Here is a 25,732-nt window from a genome sequence, read left to right as displayed (position 1 = left end):
CACGATGTTCACCAGCTTGTCTCTAATATTGTCTGTTTCGTGCTGGGCAGGCAGTGCACGGTGGGTTTATCTGAGCTGTTTTCACTGTTGCTGGAAACAACACTATGAGAGCAGTGAGACTGAACCAAACAGGAAAAGCTGTGGGTAGTTAAACCAAAATAATGAAATAAAAAAGGTTAAAAAGCATCCCAAAGCTGAGGGGGTTTGTCACCACATACTCATTTGACATATTATAACAATATTGATTAGTGCAGCTTTAATTAAGTCCTGGATCAGGTATGATTAACCAGGCCTCTGTACTAGGAAGCAGGATTTGGCGTTATAGCGAGGTAACTTTAGGGTTAACCCTTCAGGGTTTTCCGTCCTACGAAGGTGGATCACTTCTTACCGGGGTAAATCACCATGGTAACTGATGCTGAACAGCTAACCTGCTCCGGAGCAGGTTATGTTCCAGATAAGAGATCAACTCGTATAAAACCACCGCCTACTGACCAATCAGAGCTCAGTGAGCGGATCGTATGGTAATATTACACACACATATGAAGAAGTTTAAGTCATAATCCAGACTAAAAACAACACAGTTTAAGCTGACAGATGCGGGAAGGACAGCTGGATTTATTCTGTGGGTGTTTACCGCTTTGAATTATGTTTTTCTATTTATTTTTTTACTTGCTCTTGAGTCCGTTTCACACCGCTGGAGACGGGACGCAGCTGAAAGAAGGTTGAAATATATGCCTCATATTTATTAATGGGCATAATGAGGTGTAACCCATCCATCCATTATATTTCTTAAAGCCATTTATATGAAGACGAGTATATTTGACTTTTGAGTGTTCCGTTAAATTAATAACTCTGTTAATTTACACATTCATATATCGGGAGTTTACATACTCAGCTGTCCTTCCTGCATTTGGCAGCTTCAACTGTGTTTTAGTCTGGATTAAGTGTTTAACTTCTTCGTATTTGTCTAATATAGTTTGCTCTTCCTTTGTAAAATGTGCTGCTCTGCCTGTCTGTCTGCAAGTCAGTAGACTTGTCCATATCTGTGATTGGTCAGTAGACTTGTCCATGTCTGTGATTGGTCAGTAGACTTGTCCATGTCTGTGATTGGTCAGATGCTGTAAACACCGCCCCGTTCATGTGAACGCACTCACAGCCAGACTGAGAAACCCTGTGTTGATTTACTGAGTTGATAACAACCTCCGTAGGACCGTTTAGCAGGATCTCGTTTGTTAGGGTTAGTGAAGCCAGATAAGGAGAAGATACCCTGGGTATGTTGAACTCGCTTCGTAGTACAGACCTCAGGTTGCGTAAACCAACCACAAACACATGGTTCAGGTAAATATAACAGTATGAGATTGGACTTGAACCCATGCTTCCATATCAACATCAACATCCAACCCTGCATGTATTGCTGATGGCTTGCTGTGTGTGTGTGTGTGTTTCCCTGCAGTGATTTTCCTATCCGGGGCATGCAGATCTACGACGGGCCCATCAACATGCAGAATTGCATATTTCGGAAATACACAGCGCTGGACGGACGGCACACCAGCGCTTTTGGCTTCAGGCTCAACAACTCATGGCAGAGCTGCCCCAACAACAACGTCACTAACATCATCTTTGACCACGTACCTGTGAGTCCACTTCTCTGTTTGATGCACATGTACAACACGATGCAAATTACTGCCACCGATTTCACACCGATCTGCTTATCGTATATGGCAGTACGTGAAAGGAAAGAAAAGTAAACTGCAAGCTAGAAAACGTAGATGTATAAATGTAATGTAAAATGTAGAATTGAAAATATTAGGGCTGTCAAAGTTATTAATAATAATGACAATAATTATAACATGATAAAGGCATCATATGAAACCAACCATGTCATACTAACTTGTCGCAAAGGAGGCTAAATAACGCTCCAAACTTGCGCTAAATTTTGGCGAGGAAAAAACTGTCATGTCCATTTTCAAAGGGGTCCCTTGACCTCTGACCTCCAGATATGTGAATGTAAATGGGTTCTATGGGTACCCACGAGTCTCCCCTTTACAGACATGCCCACTTTATGATAATCACATGCAGTTTGGGGGCAAGTCATAGTCAAGTCAGCACACTGACACACTGATTTGAGCATATTGTTTTATGCTAAATGCAGTACCTGTGAGGGTTTCTGGACAATATCTGTCATTGTTTTGTGTTATTAATTGATTTCCAATAAGAAATATACACATACATTTGCATAAAGCAGCATATTTGCCCACTCCCATGTTGATAAGAGTATTAAATACTTGACAAATCTCCCTTTAAGGTACATTTTGAACTGATAAAAAATGTGCGATTGATTTGCGATTAACTGTGGACAATCGCAATAAAATATTTTAATCGATTGACAGCCCTAGACAATACTTAAAAAATTGTTTTTACAGCTGCTATTATTATATATGTGACATAGGAAGGGGAGCCAAATCTGATTGGCTTGTTGAATCACATGTTTTCTGATCTAGACAGTCCACAAAAAACTGACTGGCTCGTCTTATTTCACAGTTTGTGGGTTTGTTTTTCCGGATACCCAAATGGATGTTCATGACATGTCCCCTTTAAAAGCTCTTACTGACTGACTGGAGAAAGTCAAGACTGGAAAAACAAATCTGAAATGAGTCACACTTACACGTATAAGTGTGAAACGAATTTATAATTGAATTCATTTAGAAACCCCACGCTGTGTCAAATAACTTCTCATGCATACAAACGTTTCTGACTAAATACTCTGAGCCGCTATATAAATGTATGCCTTTGACTGCATCCCTCCGCTGTAGATCACGTCTCGGGTGTTTTTCGGGGAGCCGGGTCCCTGGTTTAATAAGATGGAGATGGACGGGGACAAGACGACCATCTTCCACGATATCGACGGCTCGGTCAGCGAGTATCCCGGAGCCTTCCTGGTTAAAGAAGACAACTGGCTGCTCCGTCACCCCGACTGCATTGACGTGCCAGACTGGAAGGCCGCCATCTGCAGCGGCCATTACGCACAGGTTGGTCAGCGAGCGTCGAACTCGCTCACACATTCGTCCTCACAAACACTGATCTACTTCCTGTTACACCCTATTTATAGCGTTGGTTGACTTACAGGTATTTTCAGATCCCAATAAAAGTTCTTTGAAATCATAAATAAGTTTTATGATACCTGATCTGTGTGAAATGAGAAATCAATCATGCATATCCATCATTCCACTGGATGTTTTATAGTGTGTGTATCATAATAATGATGCTGGTATTTATTAGGAAAGTTAGCCATGCCAGAAGAACTCTTGAACAAGATCATTTATCATTTACGCATTTTTTACAAATATGTTTTGTGTTTTGTATTGAATGTGTTTTGGAAAATGTTCATGTTTTTTTAACCACAGTATTACACTCACCGGCCACTTTATTAGGCACACCTGTTCAATTGCTTGTTAACACAAATAGCTAATCAGCCAATCACATGGCAGCAACTCAATGCATTTAGGCATCTAGAGGTGGTGAAGACGACTTGCTGAAGTTCAAACCGAGCATCAGAATGGGGAAGAAAGGGGATTTAAGTGACTTTGAACGTGGCATGGTTGTTGGTGCCAGACGGGCTGGTCTGAGTATTTCAAAAACTGCTGATCTACTGGGATTTTCACGCACAACCATCTCTAGGGTTTACAGAGAATGGTCCGAACAAGAGAACATATCCAGTGAACGGCAGTTGTGTGGACGGAAATGCCTTGTTGATGTCAGAGGTCAGAGGAGAATGGGCAGAGTGGTTGGAGATGATAGAAGGCAACAGTAACTCAAATAACCACTAGTTACAACCAAGGTATGCAGAATACCATCTCTGAACGCACAACACGTCCAACCTTGAAGCAGATGGGCTACAGCAGCAGAAGACCACCCGGTACTAGCACCAGCCACTTTATTAGGTACACCCTGTACCTAATAAAGTGGCCGGTGAGTGCATATCAATTGTATTTCTGTGTCCAGTACACAAACTGACGGAAGGAAGAGTTCTGCTTAGCTTAGCACAAAGACTGGAAGCAGGGGGAAACTGCTAGCGTAGCTCTCTCAAAGTGCCTTCCAACAACTTGACAGCCGTCTTATTTAGTCAAAGTCAAAGTCCACTTTATTGTCAATTCTGCAATACGTACAGAAAATATAGAGGATCCAAACAGACTATAGTGTTGGTATGTACAAGTATTTAAAACAAAACAACAAGGGTTTCAAAATACCAGTATATGTGATACTACGTAATGTGCCATCGACAGGATGAATAATTAGCAGCAGTTTTTTGTGGCCGTGTGCGTATATGTTTGTATAAAGAAAGTTCTTATGGCTGGTGCTGTGTAGGATGGTATAAGTTCCAGGCCAGACTTTTTATAGGCAGAGGGGAGAGAGTTCAGCATCCTGACAGCCTGATGTATACAGCTGTTTCCCAGACTGGTGGATCGGGCTCGGAGGCTCTGGCATCTTCTCCCGGGTTGCAGGAGACTGTGCAGGAGGCAGTGTTAGGGAAGGGATGGGGGTGGGGGCAGGGGGGGGTCACTCACAATGCTGGTGGCTCTGCTGGCTATAGCCAGGTGTTGTAAAGGTCCAGGAAAGAGTATCTAAAGTGAGCACATCGACTATTCGATTTAAGGAGCCTAAATTCAACTGCTAATCTCACAGTCGAATCATCGCAGTGGCGAAAAAAATCTGGTTATGAAACAAAGGATGATTCCATTCTGGCTATACGGGGGTTCTCCAAATAAATAATGACATATACCCTATTTTGGTATAAATATCAGCGTATTAATAATACTGTTAACACAAATATCTTGTGCTTTCAATCCATCATCTTAATGTGTATGAATAAATCACCATGTAGACTGAGTTGCACTATCCAAAATTTGCGGGACCATCAGAGCAGCATCTTGGCGGTAGCTTCGCCTCATGGGGAGAAGCCCCGTATATAGCCTGAATGGAATCATCCTTTGTTTCTGTGAGATGGCAACAACATGAGGCTACTGTTTCCAAAATCAAAGAATACATTTATTAAATCAGAGCACTAAATATTTGTCGAATTTATGAAGGATTCTCTAAAAGCAGCTGGGGGAGGTGCATAGAAACAGCTCTCTCTCTCTCTCTCTCGCTCTCTCTCTCTCTCGTTTCCCTTCCGTCTGTGGATTGCTAATGGGGGGAATTAGGAAGTTCTATTTACAACCACGAAAAGCAAGCAGGCTGAAATTGTGTCTGTCTATTGATCTCCGCTGTATCAGTACTACAGACAGCACCGCATCCACACACGCACATGCGCACACACACACACACACACACACACACACACACACACACACACAACAAACAGCACTGTCCATTAAACATGTTTTTCAGTTTTTCTGTCTGATGTGAATGGCTAAATTAATTCGGTGCTTGGTCCACACTAATGGAGTCCAGGAACCATTTAAGGCGGACAAAATGAGATGAAATATAATATAATGATATTACTATAAGATAAGGCATTTTTTTTTTTTTTTTTGGCCAAATATAAGAATCAGCCTTCTAATTATGTCCTTGTTTCCCTTCAGATCTACGTCCAGACACGTAACCCTGCCAACCTGAACATGCACATGGTGAGGGATGAGTACCCTGACCGGCCCCTGACACTAGAGGGCGCACTGAAGAAGAAACACTACCAGCAGTTCCAGCCGGTGATCACGCTGGCCAAAGGCTACACCATCCACTGGGACCAGGCGGCGCCCGCTGAGGTCATCATCTGGCTCATCAACTTCAACAAGTCAGTGGACAAACAAGCTGCACCTGTTTCAGCACACACTTCTGACCAACACCCCCTTCACACCACAGCATGTTTACAGCAGCTACTGTTGGAACAGGAGACAATCATTCACTTTGTTTATCATGGACAGTACACATAAATTAACATTAGTCTAATGAATCATTTTCATCTGCGGTCTCTGGGTAGATTATAGAATAGACCAAGGCACATAAACCAATATTAGAAATCACATATGACATGTAGACAGACCAAGAATATTATTAGATGTCATGCTGCCACTGGTGGACGGCTGTGGCTCAGAGGTAGAGAGGGGCGTCCACTAATCAGAAGATCAGCAGTTTCGATCCCCAGGTGCTCCAGTCTGCATGTCAAAGTGTCCTAAGGACTGAACCCCAAATTCAGTACATGGTCAAATACATCTGAGAGTTCGTACAACACAAGCAAGGATCTAGATAGGAAGGAACAACGTGAGTAAGTGCCGACAACAGCTTCAAGTCCGATCGGACACAGGTGCCGACAGGCAGTGCACAGAGGCAACGCACTGGTGGATAGAACCAGATATTTATTTTATTTGTCATCATAATCATCATTAACAACACCAACAAGATCCTCAATATCATCGTCATCAACATCATCAATAGCATCAGTGTCATTAGGTGCAGAAGTATTCATGAAAGAGCTGGGTCTTTAGCTTTCTCATAAAGGTGGAAAGGGGAGTTCAGGTAGGAGGGAGGGAGTGTAGACCTGGATGAGTGAATTCAGGTAGGAGGGAGGGAGTGTAGACCTGGATGAGGGAGTTCAGGTAGGAGGGAGGGAGTGTAAACCTGGATGAGGGAGTTCAGGTAGGAGGGAGGGGGTGTAGGCCTGGATGAGGGGGTTCATTTTGACAAAAGAATATTGAATTAAAAAAAATTGTATTGCTTCTGCTAGAAAAATAGTCCTCCTGCTGTGTACAGAGGTCAGATGTGCCATAGCAAAGGTCTTTTATTCATAGCAGCTATAAATATATATGCTATAAATAAATAACAAACTATAGAATGACGTAATTGACCAATCAGAATCGAGTATTAAACCGTGATAACTAAACCTATATTGTTCTAACGTGATCATTTATATTGTTATAACCTGAAACGTTTCACGTTATAACATGATCACTTATATTATATGTTATATTGATAATAACTTGTGGGCACGAGATAATACTTTGTACATACAAAGTCCACATCTTGTGTGCACAATGTAATGACCCTATTGGCACATTATTCTTTTGTGCACAAGTTAGGGATCTTGTTTGCACAAATCATTATCTTATACTCAGAAATCATCTTATTTGGATCTACTTGTGGGCATAATCATTTGTGCATATGAGATCCATATCTTGTGTTATTATCTTGTGCGCACACATTATCACTTTCACACAAGATCCCTATATTGTGAACTCTAGCGACAGAGCTCGTGTGCACAAATTCTTATCCTGTTTGAACCGTCGTTTGCATACAAGATAATAACCTGCAGGCAAAAATGAATACCTCGTGTGCCAACTATAATCAGATGTGCATACAAGGTCTTGTGTGCAAAAGATCCATATAAAAATATCCTCAGAAAGCCAGTTCTGTTGCTTTGCATGTGTACAACTGAGAGCAGCACCATCAATGCGTTTGAGGAAAGACTGTTTAAAATTATGTGCCATTAACCCCATTGGTATGATTCATCACATCAATCCTACAAAGACACGCAAAAGACAGAGAGTTGTTGGAGAGAGATCAGGGAGGCAGTGGGACAAGGCCAGGAGGAGGCTCTGATGGCAGGCCTCTCACCCCACCTTTCAGCACGATCACTCACAACAGAGCTGAACACTCTACTCTTTAGACGTGGTCGGACGACACATCACATGATTTAGTTCTATCAAGGATACAGAGACTTTAAAGGGGGAACCCCAACCATTTTATAAAAATGTTGTATAAGTCCTTTTGTTGCTCCAGATGGAGCTTTGGGAAGTCTGTGATGTCACTTGTGTCAACCCCCTGGCTGGGGTTTGGCTGTACTATTATCAAACATCAGAAAGATATTGACCCTAAAGGGTTCAGTATGCGTCAGACAGATTAGTTTGTAGGAAGTGTCCAACCACGTCTAAATGCACAAGTCTTTATAAGTGTTCTGGAAGGCCACACTTGAAGGTGGGACAGAGCTGGAAAGAGAAGTTCAACCCCTGCCTTACTGTCACACCTCCACACACACTCCCAGCCAGCCACTGTGTAACATGGACTGTTGGTGCCACTATTTAATTTCCTTAACCCCTTCAAGTGGTTGAATGCTACCCAGTGACTGTATAGAAAGAATGTAAACAGAGGAGAGACGTTGCAGTTAAACGTAATGTTGTGAATGATGAAGTTGGCTGAGGAGATTCATTTGGTTTTTGAACAGTGCTCCTCCTCACAGTAAATGAGGGGCAGCTTCCTGAGGTCTCTCAGATCATTCCTGGTGAGTGCAGTAACCAGTAAACTGGCCATCAGCTCATTCCTCCCACTCCTGCTAGTTATCAAGACTCACCACAGAACTGGGGAGCGCCTCATTTTGTGATCCTCCCTTCAGATAGTGTTTACAGTGTGGCCTTCAGTTATTTAAACTACAGAAAAGCTGCTTGACATTTCAAGCATGTCAGCTATTCCCCATGGCGTGAGTCCACCCTGTTACAGTGTAATTTCCATCGATGGCTGCACACACCAATGGCTCCATCTACAGTTCACAGAGGAATGCAGCAAGTCAGGCTGCATAGAGCTGAAATATGACTTGTTTATGTTTCACTTGATTTCAGAAAACAGCTGCTGTGTATCTTCTGATCATGGTTTAATGGGACATTCTTTCTTTCTTGCTTTGTATAGTTTAGTATGATATATGAAAATACAGCTACCTTCTGCTCATTTTCAAACTTTGATGAAGGACCTTGCAGCAGCCTCGGTAAAAAGCTGTTGAGCTAAATAGATGATCGTTCTTACATTTTCTGTCTTGTTACTGAATTGTCTGACTTTGTGGGGTTTTGTATAGTAGGTTTTAATTTTATTTATTTTCAACTTTTCTTTTTTGTCCTGATCCAGCTTATTTGGGAACACACATTTTCTTTTTCTTTTCTCTTTTATTTCTTTTTCCAATTTTCATCACAAACAGACAAAAAAAACAAAAACAAAAAAGTTACATCTACAGACAGACTCACAAACATACCAACCCCACATACAGAATAATAATAATAATATATATATATATATATATAAATAAATAAATACAATTAAGTAATACCAAGAATATATAAATATACATATAAATAAATAAATAAATAAATAAATAAAATAAAATAAACCTAAGAAAAACAACAACCAAAAAAACAGGATAGCCAGACTAGACAGACAAAGATACAATCACATTTCCGCCTATGTCATATCTGGGAAAGAACAGTAAAGAATAGCTAAACTGGATGTCACGCAGTAGGGACTCCAGCTAACAGTCGGGGGAGTCAAAGTGTCTAATAATTGGGCCCCAAATATACTCAAATGTTTCTTGAGAACAATGTGTGTTGCTTCAAAGCCTCTTGAGGTGTAGCCCTGAAACTAATTCCCTCAGCCATCTAGAATAACAAGGAGCGCTGGTGGCCTTTCCGTTCTTTTAGAATTATTCTCTTAGCTACTACAGAAACTACATGAAACATACATTTTCAATCAGAGCTGCAACCACCAGCACTTTTCTTTGGGAAAGAAACAGGGAAATCCATGGATTGGATTGAAAAACATCATACATGGCTGCATGAAGTGAGAGCCTAATTCATTAAACTGGGAGTTTGGTATAGCATCAAATTACAGCTGCACCAATACTGGCACTGTGAAACTGTGAACTTGAAGCTAGGGCTGGTAATGTTCCTCAAAAACATGTTTTGTTATATTAGTTGAAATTCTCTTTTCATCCCGACAGCAATCAATAAACCAAATGCTCTGACAATTAAAAAGAAAATGATCTGACATCTGTGGCTGTCGCAGAACTGTAATAAACTCGTCTAATCATTTCATTGCTTCCATTTCACACCAGCTGGGCCTAATATTTTCATTATCAACTGCTTATTTAAACAAATCCTCACACTGGAGAAGCTAAAGCCAGAGTGTGTTTTCTATTTTTCTTTCATAAATTACTTAAACAAATATTTATTCAAATTGTTGACAGTCACTTTTCTCAACAAATAAATTTAAATTTATTCAGCTCTATTCACAATTCATGTGATATTCACCTGAATAGATAAAGGTAGAAAAAATCTTACACTTAACCACTTCAACTTCAACTTAAAAAACGTAAACTTTATTAGGTTCATCATATACCAACACAGTCTCACGGCAGTTTGTGAATTAGTCATGAAATTTAACTGATTTGTGTACATAGACACAAATTTCCCTTTTTTTCTTAATGCTCAGCACAACTTTCAACAAAGTATTTTTCTTGCTTTTTCCTACGAATGTCCAGCAACACGTGACGCACAAATCAATTTCCACTACAGTCTTTTCAAAATAAAACTACTTAGTTAGGTTTAGGAATAGATCAACTTGGTTAGGATTAGGCAACAAACTACTTAGTTAGGTTTAGGAAAAGATGGTGATTTGGGTTAAAATAACTCCGTAAGTGCTGTAATTTAAAGCTGAAATAGGCCAGATTGGAGCAGATATGATTAAAAAAAGTTATTTTTATAAAACGGTCGCTATATTGTGACAGTAGTACATGATAGTACAGGTAACCTGAAAAAAATCATGTACCACTGTGTCCTCCGGTGCTTCTAACGGCATCTGCAAGATTTCACTGACCGGAGGAAAACAAGCAGTAAGAGCTGATCTGAGGTTTGCTGTCCATCCTATGAGAGCCGGATGTCAATCACTTGCGAACTCCGACCAAACGGTCAAACTAGGCAGCGCTGATCAAATATGAATCAATATTCTGTTACGTTAATGCCTATTTCTCTCCTCAGATGTTTTCAGAATCATCTTGTAGTGCACGGTTTAGCTGTAAAATTAGAAAGTTTATGACCTGCCGCCATTGTGAAATCTGGTGAAGGAACGCCAAGTTCCGGTCACATGACCGGAGCACAGCCAATAGGAACGCTCTCTCAATGAAATGACCTGTGATTGGTCAAAGTCTCCTGTCATGAGTTCGATTTTTTTAAAGTCTGAAAACAGAGCCATGAGGAGGAGCAGAAGTCTAGTTTTCTCTCGGAACACTTGAATTATAATATGCTGAAAGGGTATTATGGAATTGTTGCCCAATAAGGCCAAAAATATACTGCCTACTGAAGCTTTAAGTTCGGAAGTTATGTGACAAATAAACCAACTTTGACTTCTGGTTTCACACGATACACGAATACCAGTCTTCTGGGAGAAAGTCCTGTGTTTTTTGACCCACCCATTGAACCACCTACTTTACAGTTTAAGGACGACCCTCTCAACCCACTGAGCTTCGGCCGCCCCCCAGCTGTTAATCATGTGTGTGCTGTCACTATGGATGTGAGAACATGTTCTACTGTGAAATGGAATCATTCATTACTGTGTTTGGGGTGTTTCAGAGATGACTGGATCAACGTGGGCATCTGCTACCCACAAGGCACCACCTTCACCCTCATCTCTGATATACACAACCGCCTGACCAAGCAGACCCGCAAGACCGGCGTCTTCATGAGGACCACGCAGAGGGAGAAGATCAAACACTCCCACCTGGCCAGAGGATACTACTACTGGGAGGAAGACACTGGGTCAGTCAGACACAATCACACTCACACCACCACCACATTAACTCGCCTCATATCACAAGCAAACTTTACTAACTAACAGCATTCGGTGTAAAAGCATGTTGTGAACAGCATTTAAACCTCTACATTTTCTGCATATTGACTATATATTGCTATAAAGCTAGCATTATTGGTGTCCATAATGTATAATATATTCGCCATACAACAAAGTCCAAAGAGTCAAAAAACACGTTGAATCAGATGATCAGACAGGTTGACCAACAGTTTCTCCTGATTATCTAAGACACGGGAGGTAGAACTGAAAGTGAATGCACCTGACGTTCCATAATAATCACTCATTGCTCACAGAAACAGTGTTCACACAACTACAGTATGTACAGAAGATCAGAGTTGAAGCAGGAAGTGGGTCAAATTGTAAACTGTGATGGAAGTTTACAATGGATAGTTTGGGTAATAATTTACCATTCACCACCTCTTCCAAATAAGTATGGATGCACCGATACCACTTTTTTTCAGACCGAGTACAAGTACTAGTACTTACATTTGAGTACTCGCCAATACCAAGTACCGATACGAGTACTTCTCTGTGCCAAAAGACCCTCGTTAACAGCCAGCTGGAGGGTGTGAGAGACACTAAGGTAAAGTTTTACTGCATGTTGTATGCGTGTATGAAGTCTAAAGCTTCACTGTGTATTGCAGCCTGCTCTTCTTGAAGCCAAAGGCCCATAACAACAAGGAGCAGTATGCCTTCTGCTCTGTCAAGGGCTGTGAGAGGATAAAGATCACCGCCGTCATCCCTAAAGGAAGTCCACCCAGCGACTGCATGGCCCAGGCCTACCCCAGACACGCCGAGCTGCCCGTTGTGGATGTACCAATGCCCAGAAAGATACCCAATGGCAGGCTGGTGAGAAGAGGAGGGGAGGGGAATTCAATGTGTTTCAAAATATTTAAACCGGGCATTATGTTCTACATAGCTGTTTTTACAGAGAGTTAGTTAGTTAGAAACGTTATTGTCCACAATGTGGAAAATTGTCTTTGGCTTCACCACAGTCAACATGAGTTACAAATAAGACAACAGCAAGAAACAGTAAAAACAGGGGAGGAGTTTGGAGTTCAATCATATGCAACCAAATACAGTTCCACTGGCATATTACAAATGTACAATGTGCAAATTCAGTGCAGGGTGGGGGTGACGGGGTTGCCCTGTTTAGGCTACGATTACCTATGTATTTAATAATTACCTCCGCCAAGGCCGAAGGCCTGGGAAGGAGGTTATGTTTTCACCTGCGTTGGTTTGTCTGTCTGTTAGCAGGATTACTCCAAAAGTCCGTGATGGATTTGAATGAAATTTTTTGGAGGGGTGGGATGTGGCACAATAAACAATCCATTAGAATTTGGTGGCAATCCGAATAATAATCCGGATTCAGGAGTTTTTTTAAGGATTCCGATCAGCCAGAACATTAAGACCTCTGGGTATAACACATACGCAGTGTGACTGATGACGCGTTGATGACGCGTTGATGACGTATGACCCCGCCTCTTTCCTTCAGAGAGAGAGAGACAGTGAGAGAGAGTGGGGGGCTGGGGTGGGGGGGACACCTGTAGATTCAGCGTTTTTTCACATCATACTCTGTGAAATTACAGTTGAGTTGGACCAAAGCACACTTGGTGATTGATGGAAAGAGTAACGACGACGGTTTAGGAGAGTTTTATTTTGTTTCTGTCCAGTTTGAATGAAGTGTTTTACGATGCTCTGCTTCGTACAGCTGAACTCAACATAAACAAAAATACACGTGGATGATGACGCAAGCTGAACGGAGGGGAGGGGGAGAGGCAATCGTACTCGGGCTCCTTGGCGGAGGTCTGCGCTCTCCGAGTGCCATTCTAGTACCAATTGTACTCTTTTTACGTTGCACTGTGAGATAACTTGAGCGTCCTATATACTAATGATCACACTACAGAATGGTAAACACAGTAACTACTTGATTAATAGTAATCAACAAAGATTCAAAAGCCACCCTGCGTGACCTCCAGTCATTCCAGAGTTGAGTGGTCCTGACTATGAAGGCCAGGTCTCCTCTGGTTTTTAGCCTCCACTTGGGAATTATTAAGAAACACCGACCAGACACTCTCAGGCTACGCTCAGGCTCATGATGTTAGCGAGTCATAGATATATAATCAGGGGCCAGGCTAATATGTGCCTTATGTAGGTGATCATTCAAATGTTAAAATCCACTCTAAAATAGAGTGCGGGATTTCGGACACAGTCATAGCAAATTAGGGCTGTCAAAGTTAGCATTAACGCAACTTGCGATTTTTAGGTTGTACCAGGCTCAACAGTTAAGGTATTGGTATCATATGAAACTAAAAAAACCTAATGAATCCATCGGTACCAACCGTGTCATACTAGCTTGTTGGGAGGGAGGCTAAATAACGCTTCAAACTTACGCTAAATTTTAGCGAGGAAAAACAATCATGTCCATTTTCAAAGGGGTCCCTTGACCTCTGACCTCCAGATCAGTGAATGTAAATGGGTTCTATGGGTACCCACGAGTCTCCCCTTTACAGACATGCCCACTTTATGATAATCACATGCAGTTTGGGGCAAGTCCTAGTCAAGTCAGCACACTGACACACTGACAGCTGTTGTTGCCTGTTGGGCTGCAGTTTGCCATGTTATGATTGGAGCATATGTTTTTTGCTAAATGCAGTACCTGTGAGGGTTTCTGGACAATATCTGTCACTGTTTTGTGTTGTTAATTGATTTCCAATAATAAATATATACATACATTTGCATAAAGCAGCATATTTGTCCACTCCCATGTTGATAAGAGTATTAAATATTTGAAAAATCTCCCTTTAAGGTAAATTTTGAACAGATAATATGCGATTAATGGTGATTAAATATTTGAATCGATTGACAGCCCTAGTTTGTATATGTTCGTAAGGTGTGTTTTTCATAGCTCTTTATCTGAACATAGCTTTTAGGCTATACATACTTGAACTCACGATTCAAACTTTGTAGGCATGCACCCTAACACATTCCATCGTAATGAATACCCCATTTGTTGTATCCTTATGCACATCCTCTCTCTCCTCCAGTCTCTTTCTTGGCTCTATCCTGTTCATTTTTACCGCTGCAGATCTCAGTTTCCCCACAGCGGCAGTCATTAGAAATGTGATATCTTTCTTATATTAAAGTGGCATCTTCTGCAGCTGTGATTCTTTAATGTAATTTCTTTCGCTCTGTGACTGTGGTGAGTGATTTTAAATTGCTTCTGTGAAAAGCCAAATATTGTGTTATTAATTCCAGCTCTTGTTTATTTGCTTGTTTACTCTCAGCACTCATCGGAACATTTCCTAGAGGTCAAACTGGAGTCCTACAACACTCGATTCTTCCACATCAAGGAGGACTTTGCCTTTATTGAGGTATGAACAGCTTAGACTCAGACCGCTGGTTAGGATTTACTGAACACAAATGATGATGACATACAGTGTTTATAGAGATTAACATTCAGATACACTATACAGGTTTCACTTCTCCACCACTGACCAACACATTCTCACTCCCAACTCATCAAATACAGCAGCTTGGTCAGCGGCCCTACGCTTCAAACTATGACGCTCTAGGTACCCCTCCAGTGTCAGTGTCCTCCAGTTTCCACTCGTTACATGCATAGTGTCTTTTCAAAATAAACTTCATTGTGTAGCCGGGGGGGGGGTTTCTTTCTTCTGTTTACTTCCTCGGCTGACGGTTAACGTGACACTCCAACGAACCGCAGACGGCTCCGAAGTTGATTCAAGATGGATTTATTTGCTTACAAGCACTTTGGGACGCCCGTTAAGTAAGGGATAATGTACAGCGAGCCGGTCATTGCTGTGAAAGAATCCCCCGACAGGGTGATGCTGCCGACGCGAAGCGGAGGGTTTCTCTCATCGCCCTGAAGGGGATTCTTTCACAACAATGACCCGCTAGCTGTACATTATCCCACTTATTACAGGGCTACTTACTGAAGAAATCAATATTTTGACACAAAAACGGTCCTCCAGAGTCCGACATCTGAACTGCGCCCATAGCAACGGTCTGTTATACATAGCAACGGTCTGTTATACATAGCAACGGTCTGCTATACATAGCAACGGTCTGTTATACATAGCAATGGTTCGTTATACATAGCAACGGTCTGTTATAGAGAAATTACAGACCGCAGAACGCTGTGGTTGACCAATCAGAATCGAGTATTCAACACAGCCGTGTAATAACCTGGGAGATAAAAGCCCGGTCTGACTTGTTCCCCCCAGTGACGAGCTTTTATAGCTCCATCGTTACCTTGGAAACTGTAGTAATAAATATAAAATAACACAAATGTGTACACCTAACGACTATCAAACAAAGGTAAAATGACTGACAAAATCGAAAGTAACAATAGTAACAATTTATTAAAGCTGAAATTGTGTATCTATAACATGCAAGAGGCATATGATACATCTCATCCCCAATAACCGTCCCTGACACATCCAAAACTGACGTTAGAGGGTTACCTAGAGCGTCATAGATTGAAGCGTAGGGCCGCTGACCAAGCTGCCATATTTGAGGAGTTGGGAGTGAGAATGTGTTGGCTTAGGCTACTATATAAAGATATCTGCACGAACATGTTTCAAATTTATGAAGTCTACTAAGACTGCTCTTCTTAGAGCTAATCAGCTAATGCTAAATTAAAACTATTCCACTGGTTGATTTGTTGTTTGTACCTTTTAATGGCAGTTTAACTTCTACTATTTTAATAAAGCAATTTGAACCTTTGTTTTAAAAGTGCTATAAAAAGTTATTACTTGGGCTGTCAAAGTTAATGCAATAATAACACGTTAACTTAAATTGTTTTAACTCTTCTAATTTCTTTAACGCATTAACACAACTTGCCATTTTTAGGTCGTAGGGCTCAGTTTTAAAGCTAGAGTGAGGATACCGGTATCATATGAAACTAAAAAACCTGATGAATCCATCGGTACCAACCATGTCATACTAGCTTGTTACGATGGAGGCTAAATAACGCTCCAAACTTAGGCTAAATTTTGGCGAGGAAAAACAATCATGGCCATTTTCAAAGGGGTCCCTTGACCTCTGACCTCCAGATATGTGAATGTAAATGGGTTCTATGGGTACCCACGAGTCTCCCCTTTACAGACATGCCCACTTTATGATAATCACATGCAGTTTGGGGGCAAGTCATAGTCAAGTCAGCACACTGACACACTGACAGCTGTTGTTGCCTGTTGGGCTGCAGTTTGCCATGTTATGATTTGAGCATTTTTTTTTATGCTAAATGCAGTACCTGTGAGGGTTTCTGGACAATATCTGTCATTGTTTTTGTTGTTAATTAATAAATATATACATACATTTGCATAAAGCAGCACATTTGACCACTCCCATGTTGATAAGAATATTAAATATATATTACGTACATTTTGAACAGATAAAAATGTGTGATTCATTTGTAATTAATCGTGGACAATCATGCGATTAATCACTATTAAATATTTTAATCAATTGACAGCCCTAGTTATTATAATTTTTTAATCAGTGCTGTTTGATGTCAGTTCTGCTAAATTAGTGGCATCATTGCAGTAGGCTATACAGTGCTGTGATTTTATAGATCCCAGAACTGTAGTGTGATTGGCTGGCTCTGTTGTGACAGGTGAACGGCAGGAAGTTGTACCAACCAGAAGACGGGGTGCAGCTCATAGTAATCGACGGGCATGATGGGAAGGTGGTGGAGAACAAAGGCTTCAGGAACTCCATCTTACAGGGCATCCCTGCACAGATAGACAACTACGTCAGTGGACTGAGAGACGGGTAAGAGCTGCTCCTTTGCTCTCCAACTGCAATAAAAGTCCCTCACCAGTTTGTCCTACCGCTTTGTTTAAGATTATTTGTGGTGATTTATCACCACATTGTGGCAAACTGTTTCCTTTGTTTTTGGATGATGCGTGGGCCTCGCTACAAGATTATGTTACAAGTGCGTTCATGATCACATCAGAATAGTGTCTCAGGCTCTAGTACAGGGGTCAGCAACCCGCGTCTCCGGAGCCACATGCGTCTCTTTAGCTCCTCTCCAGTGGCTCCCTGTGGATTTATAAAAATGGAAATGAATAACTGTTTGTTTACATTTTAATTTTTATTAATCATTGTTGTAGGTCTATGGTACGAAAGTACGATGGAGTATTAGGGCCACATTGAGGAAAAATAAATAAATCTGAGATTTTGAAAATTAAGTCATAATATTACGAGAATAAAGTCATAATTTTTTCTCTTTTCTTTTTCTTTTTCCTCGTAAATTTATGACTTTATTCTTGCAATATTACGACTTTTTTTATTGTAATATTACGACTTTTTCCTCGTAAAGTTATGACTTTATTCTCGTAATATTACGGCTTTTTTTCTTGTAAAGTTATGACTTTATTTTCGTAATATTCTGACTTTATTCTGGAAATCTCTGATTTTTTTTCCTCAATGTGGCCCTAATACTCCGTAGTACATTTGCTCTTTGGTCCTCACTGCATTAGACTTATATAATATATACTTAGACTATAAACTGTGTTACCTTCATCACAATGCTCAAATGTTTTGCGGCTCCAGACAGAATTTCTTCTTTTTTTTTGCCTAAAATGTCTATTTTGATAGTAAAGGTTGTTGACCCCTGCTCTAGTATAACACACAGCTTTAAACGTGAATACTAAAGTGATGAGCTGTCTCTCACTCTTTCTCCAGCTCCATTGTTCTCATCACATCTAAGGGCCGTCTGGTTACCAGAGGATCCTGGACTAAAGTCCTGGAGAGACTTGGAGCAGACAAAAGCATCAAATTGAAAGGTAACTAACTAACTAACTCTATCTTTACCAAGGTCTACTGAGACAAATGTGCTCACACTAGCTATACTGTACCTGGAATGCATTGGACAAAACACAAAGCATTTCCAATTAAAATGCAGTGGATGGCACCGTTGCTTCATTGGTTGCATTATAACCAGATCACGGTGTGACAATGATGTCTAAAAATTGCCATTTGGACATTGAAAAAATGTAAACAGTCATGTCAGCAATTGTAAGAACAGCCAACTCGGCTGCCCAATCAGTCTTTGTTTGATTACAAGTACACATCCATCAAAAATGGCACAACCAAAAGTAATATAATGGATCATAGATCGATCACACAACATACTGTATCTCTGATCAAGGAAATGGACTTTAATATGTATATACACGTAGGAAGATCCAAATAAAAGACATTAATTCTCATCATGCACATACATACTACATCCTGTTTACATTCAGTTTTTCAGTCTGAAATACTGTCAGCAACAAATATACAAATTTACATTTGCATTACTATTTTATATTTACTTGTGTTTATATACTGGTGCTCTGATGACTTTACTAACTTTCGTGTCATTTGCCCCTCCTTGCAGATAAGCTGGCATTTGTGGGCTTCAAGGGCTCCTTCCACCCTGACTGGATCCATCTGGAAGTGGACGCCGACCGAGCCAAGATCCATCAGGTCCTGCCTGTCCCTGTGGTCCACAAGATGAAGCTATGAGGGGGCAGGCAGAGTGGGGAGGACAGCCAAGAGACTATGTAGCTTCCAGATACTGACACACATTAGTCCCCCCAGCCTCCCCCCCCCCCCCAAAAAAATGCACAGACACACACTTACACATACACGCACACACACACGCTGTCAGCACTGCAGTCAGTTGCGCCATTGTCCAGGATCAGCGTTTTTTTTTCTAGGGTTGGCAGTGGGAAGAATGATATGATTGGGTGTGTTGAAAAGGGGAGGAGCCTCTCCCGGAGCCGGCACAGCTCACAACGAACCGTATCTGTGTAAGTCCGCCCATCAGTAGAGGGCTTTAAGGTGACAACACTCCCTCTGGCGGCCATATTGGACGTCCTCAGTTCTTTAGCAACAGTGGCTCAGAACAAAGGTTACGATATTGTAACCCTAGTTTCTCTAAGCAGGGGCGGAGCCCACTACTGGACTCCATGGGTAATACTCTCCTCCAATCACACGCACGCGCTCGCCCACTGAGATTTGCATAAACGTAGCCGGCCAATCAGATCATTTTCTACCGAATATGTGCGTCACGTAGGTGTGTAAGTATATAAGGCGGCCTCTCCAGCAGCGGCAGGGCCTCATTGGTAGAGAACTCCGCCTGTGCTTATAGAACTCGGGTTACAATATCGTAACCTTTGTTCTAACTCCCACAGGCTCCGCCCTCTACTGGACTCTACGGGTACATTGGGTAGAGTAGAGGCACCACATCCACCTAACCGCAATGACTAATGATTAGACAGCTGGCCACTGAGCAGCTCCACTGGAGTGGTTGGGGTTAAGGGCCTTGCTCGAGGGCACCTCAGTGGTAGTAATGAGGGAGTGGCAAGCGCTGCTTTTTCACTTTCCTCACCCAGATTTATCCTGCTGGTCCGGGGGATTGAACCGGTCACAAGCTTAGACCACCACTGCCCTGATCTGGGTAACGCTATAGTCCAACCCTGCAGGGGTCAAAAACAAACAGTAGACACCCTGTACACCACATTTCCCGGGTCGACACGCTGGATGCGGAGATTGCGCAGACCACAGTGGGAGGGTCTCTTCCCACCTGCCTATAGGCAGACTCCATCTGTGGAGATGTAGCAGTCAGTCGCTCATCGCTAAAGAGAAAAGGATACCAGGCCGGGCTGGATGCCACCTTATATACTGTGGTTACGCATGTATTCGGTAGGCACGTCCTGATTGGCCAGCTACTTTTACGTAAATCTCAGTGGGCGAACGCGTGCGTGTGATTGGAGGAGAGTATTACCCATAGAGTCCAGTAGAGGGCAGAGCATGTGTGAGTTAGAACAGCCAATGGTGTTTGCAGAGACGTGGCTGTCTCCACAGACATTAATAGACATGATTCCTATTGGTTCTGTTTCTGACTCAACACTGTCATTGCGTCACTAACATCATTTTGATTTAGTTTACATAATGTTAGCTCGTCAGCTAAAGTAACCATAAGATTTGGTCAGCTAACCAAACATGAAAACATCTGTTTTGTGCACCAGCTAACATGTACATTACCTTAGTTTCATATTAACATTAACATTGGCCTGTTGGTTGTTCAGTAGGTTTGTTCTCTGACAAAGCCCAAAAACATGAACTGACTCCTCCCAAGGTGCACCTAGTAAAACTTTGGCATAGAAGGCGGGGCTAAAGACAGTTTAATCTACGTAGAGGCTTATAGAGTGCATTTCTGGAACTCAAAGACGCTTAACAATATAAACGGTAAGCGATATGAGACAAACAGCAGACAAACAAGACACACAGGTGGACACTCATACACACACACACACACAAATGGGTAAGGGGAGGGGGGGCTAGGAGTAGGCAGAGGAGAAGAGATGGGTCTTGAGGCGGGAATGGAATAGGGTGAAGGATTCAGAGTCTCTGATGTGTTGTGGGAGGGAGTTCCAGAGCCTGGGAGCTGCCCTGGAGGATGCTCTGTCCACAAAGCTGCAGAGGTTGGACTTGGGGGTGGAGAGGAGGCCAGCTGAGGTGGATCTGAGGGACCGTGAGGGTTGGTAGGGGGAGAGGAGGTCAGAGAGGTAGGGGGGTGCCAGTTGGTGGAGGGTCAGGATTTTGTAGTTGAACCGGTGAGAAACAGGGAGCCGGTGGAGGTCTTCTAAGACTGGGGTGATGTGATGCCATGATTTGGTGTGAGTCAGGAGTCGGGCAGCTGCATTCTGGACCAGTTGGAGTCTATTGATGGAGGTGGTGCTTATGCCATAGAGGAGAGAGTTGCAGTAGTCGAGGCGGGAGGAGATGAAAGCGTGGATGAGCCTCTCGGCAGCACGGGGTGAGAGGGAGGGTCTGATCTTGGCAATATTGTGCAGGTGGTAGTAGGAGATTTTGATTTGAGATTTGAGGTTTGAGGCTCAAGGGAGAAGGTGGGATCAAATATCACGGCAAGGTACGCAGGTCATAGAACCGGAGTTATAAATTACTCTAACTAACCTCCTACCAATGACAATCATACACAAGTATTTTTGCATTAGCAAAAAAAACATGATACCACCCAAAAGGGGAAGATTGTGGACATGGTCATGGATGGATTACTGAACGGGCATACCAGGCCAAGGCCCGGGGTCCCAAGGGGTCCAGGGGCCACAAAACAGCTACAAAGAGACACAAAACCTCTACGAACCACTTCAATGAGAGTTCTGGATCACCTGCAAAATGTTACTGAGACACTTTAACATGTCTGTGCCCAGACACACAGGGGCCTCATCATCTGTCCATGGTCATGGTCAAGAAATTGTTGTCTTTTAACAACATGGTTTTTAAACCTTACCTTTCCAAGCCGTTTCAGTCCAGTTTGGCCAGATTCAAGTTAATCTGACAGCTTTCACACCAGTCTAGACTGAACCAAACGGTTGGCACGGATCACTGGAAAGAAACATAGATGCTATTACAAAGAGTTGTGTATGATTGACGTTCGTAGGAGTCTGGGTTTGTCAGTTTTCTTTCTCATGATAACCTACATTATGAAAAAAAACACCAACATATTTTTCTTTTATGTTGATGATTTAACAACAACCATGTCCAAGAGATTCTGTTTCCAGCCTGGTTTTTTGATATTTATATAACTACTAGCAAATTCTCCAATGGACTGTCAGCCACGGTCACGAGGCGATTTCTGATGCTGATGCTAAGTCTGTATATGAACAGAGGGAACTAAAAGTGGTGAGCTAGCTAATGAAACGCATGTGTAATGTACGTGTATCACCGAGCATCCTACCCACGCAGGTCTCTGTGGTATGTGACAGATGTAGAAGTCGAGTGGTTCCTTTGCTTGGTTATATGCCTGCTTTGTTTGACTAAACTGTTTAAAGAGAGAATAGAGAAGAAGAAGAAGAAGAAGAAGAAGAAGAAGAAGAAGAAGAAGAAGAAGAAGAAGACACAAAAAGAGAAACATTCCTTGTTTTGCATCCAGACCAGTGGTTGTTAACTTGCTGTTTCATTCCGAGCACTCGCTCACTTGATATTGTGATGTTTTCCTCCCATTTTTTTTTCTCTTCATATCAGTGTTTGTGATCCATTCGTCTGTGTTTTTTTTGGAGTGAACCAGCAAGAAGCCCGTAACAATATAAAAGATTAAATTAAATTGTCCATTGAATGTTAAATCAGGGAACTTTAAAAATGTGCAATTTCCCCCACTTCGAAATAACAAAGAAACCTTTGTTTCCAATCTGGCGAGAGAAGGGATTCCCCTCCCTTTTGCCGAAATAGCTGGTCTTTTTTCGGAGGTGGTAGCAGTAATTTAGTGTTTTGTATGTTTAATGTGTTTTTAAAAATCCACAGATTGCTAAGAGATATATTTTATACTTATTTATTGTACAGACACAGTTGATCCAAAATCTACAAAGGGCCATCTTTTGAGTTGTAATATTATTGCTGTTCTGTGTGTATACTGTATGTAAGAAACCATTATAGCTCCATTTTAAAAAGATTTGTATACCAGACACTCGTACTGCACACATGCATATGACTCTCGGTATAGTTGGCTTGTTTTGAACTGTACACCAAATGGATGTGTTGTATATGTGGCTTGGGCTTGTGAATTAATGAAGCTCCATGACTTTGGATTTCTTTGAGGACTTTTGTACAGAAATAAATGATGGTGACAAGTTGACAAGTTTGTCTGAACGTCATTGTGACTGAAGGTCACGTCTGCACATCTGTTTGTCCCTGCCCGGATGCTGTCGTTGGAGTCACCTGTGTCATTTCTATTATCCTTTATATTCTCAGCACCAGGTGGAGGCCAGTCACAGATCAGCATGACCAGGACCCCCTTTCTCACTGCACAAATTGTGTCTAAAAATAGGGATGTTAATAATTAACCGTTTAACCGTTAACCGACATTAAAGGTCCCATATTGTAAAAAGTGAGATTTTCATGTCTTTTATATTATAAAGCAGGTTTAAGTGCTTTATAAAAACTGTTAAACTATCAAAGCGCTCAATATATTGAGAAACACACACAGCCTGTATTCAGAAAGTGCGCGTTTGAAACAAGCCGTCAGGATTTCTGTCCATTTGTGATGTCACAAATATACAATATTTAGACCATTACAGTTTTAAACGTAAACATTCTAAGTGTGTCCCAGTTTATTTCCTGTTGCAGTGTATGTGAATGACACCAGCTGACAGGAAGTAAACATGGACCCAAACTCTTGCCTAGCAAGGCAATTCCGTTGCAATTCCATTGAAATCCACTAAAACGGAGCGTTTCAGACAGACAGGCAGACAGTATGAGGAATATAACGTGTTTTTTGAACATTACAGCATGTAAACATGTTCTAGTAGAAACACAAAATATAATTAAAGCTGCGAGCAGCGATGAACGGGCCCTCGCCCCCGCGGGCACGTTTGGGGAACGCGCACATCGGGGTACCCGCTGTCATGGCACGTATATGTCTTCAGGCCTAGACTATTATGAAGTAGGTCAATTTGGGGGCAGATTTGGCCAAGTACAGTCGAGTTACAACAGTTTGTCTTTCAATGGCGAATCATGTAAATTCTCCGTTCTTCTATGGGACATCTACTGTAGACCTGCTATCACCCCTTAAAGACCCCCATGACACCCTAATGAAGACAAAAACAGGTCTATTGTGGGTCTCACAGAGGTAATCAGTCTCATTTGATCTCAGCTTTTCTCTGGTTTAAGTGCATCGACAAACATCACATTTACTCCAAAAGTGATACTACAAAATGTCATTTTAGAAAGTCATATGTATGTACTATATTATTCATATATTCAAATGTTTTGGTGTACCTAACATGTAATCAAACTAATTTCAAGAACTCAACAATTGGTTCCATGCAAGGTTTTAAATGTGAATAATCAGCATGTCTTTTAAACAGGTTTCACTATAAAAACAACACTTATTGTGTAGACTTGGTACCATACATATGCATATCAGCTGCTTGATTACACTGTAAATGCCAGTTTGACGATAATGACCCACCTATGGCTCATTAACTGGTGCAAGAATGTGTAAATGAGCTCTGATGTAAAGTACCGAAACTGGTTTGATGACAATGACCCACCTATGGCCCATTAACTGATGCAAGAATGTGTAAATGAGCTCTGATGTAAAGTACCGAAACTGGTCTGATGACAATGACCCACCTATGGCCCATTAACTGGTGCATGAATGTGTAAATGAGCTCTGATGTAAAGTACCGAAACTGGTTTGATGACAATAACCCACCTATGGCCCATTAACTGGTGCAAGAATGAGTAAATGAGCTCTGATTACAAACACTGGTACTGATTCAGCTATTTTACCATTAAACAGTTAAAACATGTCCAGTATATTTGTGAAATGACAATACAATTTTTCATCTTTGTGCATTTTGAAATATGTCACATAGTTTTTCTGTTTGCCACATTGTGTTGCTGAACACTACAATACTGGAACAATAGGATACCTTGAACACAAGTACAAATATTATAAAACAGTTACTGTGTTCGGATCCTCGACAGTAAGTCGGACTCGTTTCCGGTGGGGGTTGGCCTCCGCCAGGGCTGCGCTTTGTCACCAATCCTGTTCGTGATATTCATGGACAGGATATCGAGGCGTAGTCGGGGGGAGGAGGGTTTGCAGTTCGGTGTGCTGAGGATCACATCGCTGCTTTTTGCAGATGATGTGGTCCTGTTGGCATCATCGGTCTGCGACCTCCAGCACTCACTGGATCGGTTCGCAGCCGAGTGTGACGCAGTCGGGATGAGAATCAGCACCTCTAAATCTGAGGCCATGGTTCTCAGCAGGAAACCGATGGATTGCCTACTCCGGGTAGGGAATGAGTCCTTACCCCAAGTGAAGGAGTTTAAGTATCTCGGGGTCTTGTTCGCGAGTGAGGGGACGATGGAACGTGAGATTGGTCGGAGAATCGGAGCAGCAGGGGCGGTATTGCATTCGCTTTACCGCACCGTTGTGACGAAAAGAGAGCTGAGCCGGAAGGCAAAGCTCTCGATCTACCGTTCAATCTTCGTTCCTACTCTCACCTATGGTCATGAGGGTTGGGTCATGACCGAAAGAACGAGGTCGCGGGTGCAAGCGGCCGAAATG

The 25,732-nt window shown here is 41.9% G+C and overlaps 1 protein-coding gene across 4 annotated transcripts in view; it reads left to right on the top strand.

The window, feature by feature from the left end:
• The window catches only part of LOC119478354 (cell migration-inducing and hyaluronan-binding protein-like), a 207,291-nt gene extending 183,998 nt beyond the window's left edge, over window positions 1-23,293 (top strand). For all 4 annotated transcript variants that reach the window (XM_037753061.1, XM_037753052.1, XM_037753078.1 and 1 more), the window contains exons 21-29: window positions 1,454-1,634; window positions 2,814-3,029; window positions 5,583-5,791; window positions 11,379-11,564; window positions 12,261-12,465; window positions 14,904-14,990; window positions 17,258-17,415; window positions 18,331-18,431; window positions 19,028-23,293. In XM_037753061.1, coding sequence (XP_037608989.1) covers window positions 1,454-1,634; window positions 2,814-3,029; window positions 5,583-5,791; window positions 11,379-11,564; window positions 12,261-12,465; window positions 14,904-14,990; window positions 17,258-17,415; window positions 18,331-18,431; window positions 19,028-19,155 — 1,471 coding nt within the window. In that variant the 3' untranslated portion in view covers window positions 19,156-23,293. The remainder of the gene's footprint in view (window positions 1-1,453; window positions 1,635-2,813; window positions 3,030-5,582; window positions 5,792-11,378; window positions 11,565-12,260; window positions 12,466-14,903; window positions 14,991-17,257; window positions 17,416-18,330; window positions 18,432-19,027) is intronic.
• Window positions 23,294-25,732: the final 2,439 nt, after the last annotated feature.

This window comes from Sebastes umbrosus, chromosome 2 (genome assembly GCF_015220745.1).
Source record: "Sebastes umbrosus isolate fSebUmb1 chromosome 2, fSebUmb1.pri, whole genome shotgun sequence".
NCBI classification, from domain to species: Eukaryota; Metazoa; Chordata; class Actinopteri; order Perciformes; family Sebastidae; genus Sebastes; species Sebastes umbrosus.
Note: the sequence above shows the minus strand (reverse complement) of the source record. Positions and strands in the feature narration are given on the sequence as shown.